Source organism: Otolemur garnettii, unplaced genomic scaffold (genome assembly GCF_000181295.1).
Source record: "Otolemur garnettii isolate 467f Iridium unplaced genomic scaffold, OtoGar3 scaffold00177, whole genome shotgun sequence".
In the NCBI taxonomy this organism is placed as follows: Eukaryota; Metazoa; Chordata; class Mammalia; order Primates; family Galagidae; genus Otolemur; species Otolemur garnettii.
The window spans coordinates 1,097,388-1,107,318 of NW_003852572.1; the positions used below are offsets into that span (position 1 = coordinate 1,097,388).

At 35.1% G+C, this 9,931-nt stretch overlaps 1 protein-coding gene across 2 annotated transcripts in view; it reads left to right on the forward strand.

Moving 5' to 3' along the window:
• TLL1 (tolloid like 1) overlaps positions 1–9,931 on the forward strand; it is a 238,694-nt gene that overhangs the window by 193,903 nt on the left and 34,860 nt on the right. For both annotated transcript variants that reach the window (XM_012811834.1, XM_003800491.1), the window contains exons 15-16: positions 1,158–1,318; positions 4,753–4,933. In XM_012811834.1, the coding sequence (XP_012667288.1) occupies positions 1,158–1,318; positions 4,753–4,933 (342 nt within the window). The remainder of the gene's footprint in view (positions 1–1,157; positions 1,319–4,752; positions 4,934–9,931) is intronic.

Consider the following 9,931-nt stretch of genomic DNA (forward strand, 5'->3'; position numbering starts at 1 on the left):
TAGGATACAAAAAGACACAGTAATACAGAAAATGTGGCATAGTTTTAATAGAGGACATTGTATGCCAGACAGTAAAAACTAACATGATTATTATTTCTATGTGCAACTAGAAATAAATATTTTAATTTATAATAATTGACCAAAAAGTGTTAAAATGAAATGTATAGTTAATATTTTATGCAGTTGTAAACATAGTACACATACACACACTTACATATATATTATACATATGTGCCCAAAAGCAAATAATGGGGCCAATTATTTTAGGTAACTTTTGACCATCTAGGAGTTAGTTATGAGCTGTGTATAGTAGTGTATCATCTTTTCATGCAACTTGCTTTTGGATACCATGATTTTACTAATTTCACTGTCAGTAAGGAAGAAAGGAAATTTAAGAAGATCACCAAAAGGGAGAGAAAATTAGTTGTTGTATAGAGTTTTGGAATAACAAATATATTCTGTTTACCTTAATTTATTTTGCTTGCCAGTAATACAGCGTGATTTGTCTTGGGGAAAAAAAGGAGTTTGGGGAAATAAAAAAATTATTTTTTTTTCTTTAAGAGACAGAGTTTCACTTTATCATCCTCAATAGAATGCTCTGGTGTCACAGCTCACAGCAACCTCCAACTCCTGGGCTTAGGCGAATTTCCTGCCCCAGCCTCCAGAGCAGCTGGGACCACAGGTGCCCACCACAATGCCCAGCTATTATTTTGTTGCAATTTGGCTGGGACCAGGTTTGAACCCACCCCTTGGTGTATGGGACCAGTGCCTTACTCACTGAGCCACAGGCGCTGCCCCTAAAAAATTAATTTTGTTTTTACTGTGTCAGACTATACTGTGCTCTACATGGGTCCTTTCCTTAAGTCTCATAACACTACTATGAATTCTCCCCAAATGTATTTTTTCCTCCTAATTCTTTAGTTGCTGATAAACTGCAAGATCTAATTATACTCATTTTAAAGATAAGAAAACTGAGACCTACTTTTCTTTCTATTGCTTACTCAACCTTAAAGTAGATTAAAGTATAGCATAGCCATAATATATTTGCCTCCAAAGCTACAGAAACCCCTATGTTATAAATCGGGCTAATTTGCTTGGTGATAAGAAGGAAGTGACTTTATTAAAAGGACTTACCCTTTTCTTTTCTTGGCTTCTAGCTGCATGTGGTGGACTTCTTACCAAGCTGAACGGCACCATCACCACCCCAGGCTGGCCCAAGGAGTACCCACCTAATAAAAACTGTGTGTGGCAAGTGGTCGCTCCAACCCAGTATAGAATTTCTGTGAAATTTGAGTTTTTTGAATTGGAAGGAAATGAGGTAAATGAACAATAAATCTAATTTTTATCATGTTTTGGAAATCTCTTAACGAACTGGCAAACGTAAAAAAAGAACGCGAGGTAATTGTGCAGGTAGTGTAGTCACCTTTGTCCTTCTGATCCTTTCCGCCCTGCTGTGGTTCTTGTTGGTGTTGGATGATGTTTTAGACTTTGGGGGAGGTTGAAAATTACATCAGGGGGAGTTGTTACTCAGTGTATTTAATATGTACCATTTTCTTGATTTATTAAAGAACATGGAGTGTTTAGGGTCAACTTCATTACACATAGACTTTTCTAGAAAAAATAAACCAAAATCCACTGGCTGAATCATATCAAAAATATCCATTTGGGAGAACTTTGTATATTTTACTTGTGGAGATGGGTATATTTTCATTAGATAAGTAGTTTGTATTATGCTCATGTTTTATAAATAATTCTTAATTTTTTAACCTCAGCAAAAGATGCATTTAGCCGAAGCTGTTTTTCAGAGTAGAGCTTACTATATGTGTTTACTTTACAGCACTAAAGGTACAGTTTCTATCAGATAACCACATTTAAACAAATGGGATCATTTATTTGAACATCCCTGTGTGCTAAGTGCACGCACACCAAATTCAAATGCAATGCCACACCTGAAATGGGAACTTTTAGAAGAATGTCCTTGGCATGATTGTCAACTCTGGTTTAATTCTGGAGAAAATGTCACAGACATTTGTTTTATTTAGTCTTTTGTGCTTTCTTTCCTTTTTCTGACTTATTTTGCATCCTTTCACCGCCAACTTTTTTTCTGTGTGTACTTTTAGCATAAACATGATTCAACCCTTCTACATATGATAAAATTAACTCCAAACTTATGTTGTCTGTCATGTATATCTGTTGCACACTTACAGAGAGGTGTGAGAACAGAAGTGAAATGCATCTGTGCCCCTTGGGCACTGACTTTTGGTAATATTTGTGGGCTTTATACCATACTTTCATATATCTATCTTTGCTGCTTCTTCTCTTCACTTTTCTTTCTTTTACTTACACCCCCCCACTTAATTCTGCCTTTAATAGCCAAGGCACTTCTGTTATTTTTTTTAATCGCTTACTAGTTATTTGGAGGTAAAAAGAGGTAGCTCACTTTTGTGTTGTCTTAAAGGAAACTAAAGTCTAAAATGTGATGAACTTAGTGTCAGAGAAGTGTAGAATCTTAGAGCTCAGTGAGCCTTTCCAATTCTCTTGTTGTTAACATGTGTAAGTTTTATGATGGGAAAGACAGCGATTTATTCTTTTAGAGTAATTTATCCACATGAAATATCATTTTCCTTTAATGACTACTTCATGTTTCAGGAAATATTTATATGAAAATAGTAATTTTTATAATATTTTCAGAAAAACTGTTACATGAGCTACATATTTTGAAAATGGTAATTTCCCTACCAGTCCTGTGGTTTGACATGAACTCAGGGCTGTATAACCTCCTGCTCCCATCGTTTTCCTTAAAGCTGTGAGTGTGTCCTCATGATTCATTAATTGGTAGATGTTTCTAAGAAGCCTGGAGGTTTGTATTGAGGAGGAGGAGGGTAAATGGTTTTCTATAAATGGGGTGTTGTGTTCTGAAAGCACCACCCTCACAGCAGTTGTCATCATTCTTAGAAGTGCTCTTTACAAACTTGGTGAACATAGCCCAGAATTCTCTGGTTTATAATGGTGCTACTGTGTGAAAAGCTTTTGCAGAATTCTATGAATTTTCATAGTTCTATATCTTGACTGTAAAAGTCTCAAGCAAAAAAAAAAAAAAAGACTTACAGAATCACTAGGTCAGTTGAAAACTTTATTACTTTATTTATTATATTGGTATCCCAAAGGAAAGTCAAAACAAAAAAATTTTAGCTTTGGAAACATTCCTTTATACTGCACGGAATCCTCTGTAAGCATAAATGGCAGTGGTAACAAAGTAGATAGAAAGTCATTTCATTTTTCCCAGAAGCACTTTGCTTATTCATCACCTAATTAATATCACAAGAACCAGTAATTTGAGTTGACATATTTCAAAGTACAGATCGTGCCCTAGGGTTCAATCATATGCATTGCTAAACCCTGCTAATCACACATCCATGTAATAAGGTCATTCATGCAAGATGTGTTCTTTCCAACATGCCCTCCTGGAACTTTGTAAAAGTGTATTATGGAAACATCTGTTTGTGGTCATAAAATTGCTTAAGAATACCTGGCATTCATTTAGCTTCTTCCATTTCCTTGTTGTTAGCATATCACACATAATGAGTCTACTTCATTCTAGTATAGATTCCTGCCTCCATTCCCCTAGATAGAGTTCCGTGTATTTGCAGTTCTTCAGCAAGGATGCAAAGTTCACGGTACCTAGAAACTCAGAGAAATCAAGGAATGGCAGTCCTTTTAATAAGGTAGAAAGGCAAAGGATCTTTTTTGTTAATACTAAGTACACGTCTTTCACTTTGAACTGTTAGTAACGGGTGCTGTTCTGATTAGAATGTAGCTTTTTAGACTAAGCTGAACGCCACATCATTAATCACCACATTGCCATGTGCAATTTTGGACAAGTTATATAAAATTTTCTGAATCTCATTTCTTTTAATCTCTACAGTGGAAGGGATTATTTCTATTGCTAGTGATGTTTTCATAGACTAAATGGACCAATTTCATGTCATTGTTGTCAGTATTAAATAAAACAGTAGAACTGGGCACAGTGGCTCATGCCTGTAATCTAAGCACTCTGAGAGGTGGAGACCTCCTTGAGTTCAGGAGTTCAAGACCAGCCCCAGCAAGATTATGACCCTGTCTCGACTAAAAATAGAAAAACTAGCTGGGTGCTATGGTGAGTGTGTGTAGTCTCAGCTACTTGGGAGGCTGAGGCAGGAGGGTCACTTGAGACCAAAAGTTTGAGGTTGCTGTGAGCTATGACGCCCTGGCTACCCAGGGTGACAGTCAGACTCTGTCTCAAAAAAAAAAAAAATAGTACATGACAAGTATTTTCATAGTTCCTGATTGTCAGTGTTAAATAAGGCAGCACCCACAAGTATTTCCATAATTCCTATTGAAAAATAAAAATGCTTTTCTAAAGGGCAGGAGCCATTGCTTTCCTTGTGACCATCAACATTATTCTCTCTGTAGCATTCATTACAGTTTTCCTCATCTTTTTGTATTTTTTGAAAAGTATGCCTTTAATACATATAAATGAAGCATACATTTGCATATAAATGTCTCAGACCTATCCAGAGCAAAATTCTCCTCTGATTATCTATCTTCAAGCCTTTTGCCTCCTAGTTGAACCTTTTTCTTGATTTTTTTTAACATGTTAATTCCAGTTACTTCCATGTGAGTAAAGAGAGATAAATATACATTTTTCAAAAACAAATGTCTATCATCCAGGATTCTCAAATCTGGCAAGTCTGACAGCCGGGCTTTTCCTAGGTGTGCAAGTATGATTATGTGGAGATCTGGAGTGGTCTTTCCTCCGAGTCCAAACTGCATGGCAAGTTCTGTGGCACCGAAGTGCCAGAAGTGATCACGTCGCAGTTCAACAACATGAGAATTGAGTTCAAATCTGACAATACTGTGTCCAAGAAGGGCTTCAAAGCACATTTTTTCTCAGGTATTCGCATGTTTTGTGTGTGTGTATTACAGATTCTCAGTGGGGATGGGCTTAAATTATATATTATCTATTTTTATAAATACCTAAAAATGTAACTTGGAAGTACAGAGAATACATGCCCTAGGGTTTAATAATATTTACTTAAAAATTAGAATACTACATGTTAATAACAGGGACTCTTGATGAAACGTTGCCCCCAAACAAATAGATTTTACATCAAATATTATAAAGGCTGATACAAATAACACAAATAAGTTTAATAAGTTTAATAAAATTTCCTACAGTGATTTTACTTGTTACAAGTGGATGGGAATAATAATACCAGGCTTCAAACACATGGCAGATTTCTAAAAATAACTTTTCTTTGTTTTTGGAAAGTGTGGTGTTATTTGAGCGACATGTTTTTATTCTTGTTATTTAGCAGCATGTCTTTTTATTTTATATTTGTATTGTTATTAAGCCAGTGTTAAAGTCATGCTTTGCCTCATCTCTATATAAATGATTGCAGTATAAAACTTAGAAATGTGGAAATTTTAATTTTACAAAAGTTAATATATCATGAGGTATATTTACTGGTCTGCATTTCTGTGTTTGGAATTTAACAGTTTAACCAACTCAAAGTGAATTTCCCTCTTAAAAAGTAGAAATTTGATAAAAAAAAAACTCCCAAGATTTTATGAAAATATATGAAAACATCAATGAAATTTCCATATTTTCACAATCTGAAAACTTTGCTTTATTAGACTATTATTCTGAAACTTCAAAACTAGATAAAATTGTAATAAACCAAAGTATGGCAATATATTCTGTCTTTTTAACTGGCAAGCAATTTAAAGCCACTGAATTCCAATTATGTTTTAATATCAGGTAATTTGGATTGAGTTAATTCAAAGTCCATTTATTCTGGTCCCCATGTGTTTAAAATTAATGAGATTTACAATGTCCCTGGTTTGTCTGGGGTTTTCAGTGTAATTGAAGTTAATGGTTCGCAAACTCCATTGAGTTCCAAGTCATACAAAAAGTGCTTCCAAAATACAATGGATTTCAGCTCCCTTGCTCTTGTTCTTTTTCTTTCTCCCAGAGTTAATTACCTTTTAAAAATTTTTCTCGGGCATGCATTTAAGATTTACGTTATTCAAAGTACAATTTCACTTTCCTATTTTAGTGAAAAGGAAACTTTTTTAGGCTTCAAAGTTTAAGTGATTCAATAGTTAAACAGAGACAAGTTTACTTATCTTAAAGTCACCTAAATATTTGTTTTAAAAATTAAAATTATGAAATAAATTAATTCTGTCATAATATTCAAGGTATTTGAGGCCCTTTTCATGTTACCTTAGTTGTATGTTTCATTTTTAAAGTTTTTATTAAAAAAAAAAAAGAACACATGCCCCAAATATAGACTAGGAAGTGTAATTAAATTTAGCTACTCTGAAAATTTTAAGTTCACTTTCTGGTATCACTGATCAGGCAAAAGTTTCCAAATCTTAATAAAATAATACTGTTAACAATATAGGATGAAATATAAACTAACAGAGAAGAAAGCCCATGCGGAAGACGCCATTCTTTGGCACGTGTGCGTGTCCCTGTAGAGTCTGTATTTTCTTTTTTTTCAATCTCTGTGCAGTTGTGAAATCAATTGAGTGCCTTGGTTTTCCTTGGGCTCATGTCAACTACTATGCTGTAAATTGTGTTTACTAATATAATCATCTCAAGAAATCATCTGTTTTTAGTATTTATCCGAGCATTTAAAAAATGTAGAAATTATTTACATGGCAATATTTAATCTTGAAAACGTCTAGCCTCGATTGTTTGATGGAGTACAGGCAGTTAGCTAAGCTGAGCAAGGGAGTCCAAGGGCAAATTAAATCCCAGACTTCGTATTGTGTTGCCATGTTTATTCATATATATTTATCCCACAGACGAGGTAGCGAAGGAGCTAAGTGAGATGCTCAGTGACACAGACCACCTGAGCCTTCGTTGTCTTGGTACATAGAGCATCTTCTCAGCTGTAGAGCTAATCATGAACTTTGCAGATGACATCAGCAACATGTTGCCTCTAACATCCTCATGACCCAAGAAACAGCTGCAGACACACCTTTCACTTCTTTATTGTTGTTCTGTACAGTCAAAGACTATTATCATTAAGTATAAACTCTGTGTTCCCTTTCGAATATTTTGAAGAGTCTTGGCAGTTTCTCAGATTCATATTTAAAATATTGTGGTTTGGGGAGAGTGTTTGAACCTATTTCACATTAAATTTCTTGGGAGTTTCTGTTAGTGGGAAAGATGTTTGCTCAGGAAAAGAGAAGGTAAAAAATTTGCATTTGTAATTTATTGTAGCATCACTAGGAGATAGCAGCAAGTAAGGATTCAGATGCCATAATAGGGGCGGTGCCTGTGGCTGAAAGGAGTAAGGTGCAGGCCTCATATGCTGGAAGTGGCGGGGGCAAAACCCCCCCCAGCCAAAAAAAAAAAAAAAAAATAGATGCCATAATAGCCTATGTATGATGATTTTATAAAGTCTCAGTTTATAAAAGATTATTCCTTTTAATACATGTCTATTCACATTGAAAATATAGTACTAGTAATGTTGTAAATATTATATAATCACATGTTGAAAGCCAGGTAATTCACTGTAGCTGTATTTTTTGGAAAGGAACTACGTAAATCATAGTGATACTGGATTTTACAAACAAAATAGAAGGAATTTTCCAATGTCAAAACTCAGCTACTATTGGGGATTGGATAAAGCACATTACTGGTTTTATTGTCACAAACATTTTAAAGAAATTTAACATAGGAATCAGGAGTCATTGAAGTGACTATTCTGTTTGCCTCAGAAATAACCATTCTTGGGAATCCTTCATAAAGAAATATTTCAGATCTGAAAGAATGATTTCACTGTCATGTGAGTGTGACAGAAATTTGGTGCAACCTAATGTTGGGAAGTAGGAAAATTAAACATAGATTACAGCAAATGCTCTTTGTGGACTCTTCGTTAGGGCTCAACTACAACTGAACTTTTCTACCTAACAAACTCAAACCATGTAAGCCAAGCATGTGCACCTTTATGTGAATCTGAAACAAAAAAGATGTTTCGAATGATTCCATGGTGTAAACAATGAACACAATGAAATACATATTACTGGAGTTCTAGGCATAAAACTGTCCGTGCTCTGCCATTGTACAAACAGCCACCTATGGGAGAAAGCAGACCTGAAAGTCACCATGCAAGACACACAGGACACTGGGTTAAGGTGGAAAGATGAGGCATCGTGGCTTTCTCCAATTGTCCTTGAAGAGATTTCCTCTGATCTAAATGTAAAAATAACTCCAGAAGAAAAACACTTACAAAATATCATATTCCACTTACCTGTTGCCCAAGGTATTCCTAGTTGGCAAACATTGCCTCATAGACTTTGATCATCTTTGCAAGTGTAGGAATTTTTAAATCCATCTATTTACTCATTAGGTAATAAATATTAACATAAGGTAATTTTGACAAAAGCATATTGAGGCTCAGTGCCTGGGTGCCAGCCACATACACTGTTGCTGGTGGGTTGGAACCTAACCTGCCAGCTAAACAACAATGACAAGTGCAACAAAAAATAGCTGGGTGTTGTGGCGAGTGCCTATAGTCCCAGCCCAGGAGTTGGAGGTTGCTGTGAGCTATGATGCCACAGCCCTCTACCAAGGGCGACGTAGTAAGACTCTGTCTCAAAAAAAAATAAAAAAGAAAGATATTGATTAAGTTTCTAAGTATCTTATTAAAACCAGGTAAATATGTTAATATATTATATATATTAATCAAGAATTAATTTAAGAAGACAGTCTTAAATGGTTATGTTTATAGCCAGTGTTTTAAAAATTTTAGTAATTATGGCTTTATGGAAACTTAACAAGGAATGTAATATGTTCAATTACTTTTTGCCATGTTCTTTTTCCAAGAACTTCTAATTATTTTCAAGTAATTCAATAATAATTAAAACATTTGCTAATAAGTGATTTCATATTATTTGGAAAGAAAAGTTATTTAAAAATAAATTGTAGAGTTGGGCACAGTGGCTCATGCCTATAATCCCAGTACTCTGAGAGGCCAAAGTGGGAGGATCACCTGATCTTAGGAGGAAGAAAACAGTCTGAGCAAGAGTGAGACCCCATGTCTAAAAATAAGCCAGGTGTGGTAGGTGCCTATAGCCCCAGCTACTTGGGAGGCTGAGACAAGAGAATTGCTTGAGCCCAAGAGTCTGAGGTTATTGTGAGCTGTGATGCCATAGCACTCTATCATGAGTCACAGAATAAGAGTATATCTCAAAAAATAAATAAATAAAAAATAAATAACTTCTAGTTTTCATGTAGTTAAGTGATATGGCAGGAAAAAAAGGTAAAGAAATATATTTAAATCCCTAATCATCAGAGAAATGCATATTAAGACCACTCTGAGATACCACTTAATTCTAGTAAGAATGGCCCTCATCAAAATGTCCTGAATATGCAGATGCTGGCGTGTATGTGGAGAGAAGGGAACACTTCTACATTGCTGGTGGGACTGCAAACTAATACCACCTTTATGGAAGGAAGTATGGAGAATTTTCAAAGAACTTAAAGTTGACCTTGTATTTGATCCCACAATCCCATTACTAGGTTTCTGCCCAGAAAAAAAAAAATTATTTTGCCACAAGGACATTGGCACCGGAATGTTTACTGTAGCTCAATTCACAATTGCCAAGAAATGGCAGCAACCCAAGTGCCTCTCAACCCATGAATGAATTAACAAAATGTGGTATAATGATTACCATGAAGTACTATTCAGCCATAAGAAAAGATGGAGACTCTTTATCTTTTGTCTTTACCTGGATAGAATTGAAACATGTAATTCTTAGTAAAGTTTCACAAGAATGAGAAAAAAAAATCCAATGTACTCAATGCTAACATGAGTTAGCATTATATAAACAACTGCACGCCCATACGAAAGAAAAACACAAGTATAATCTAGTA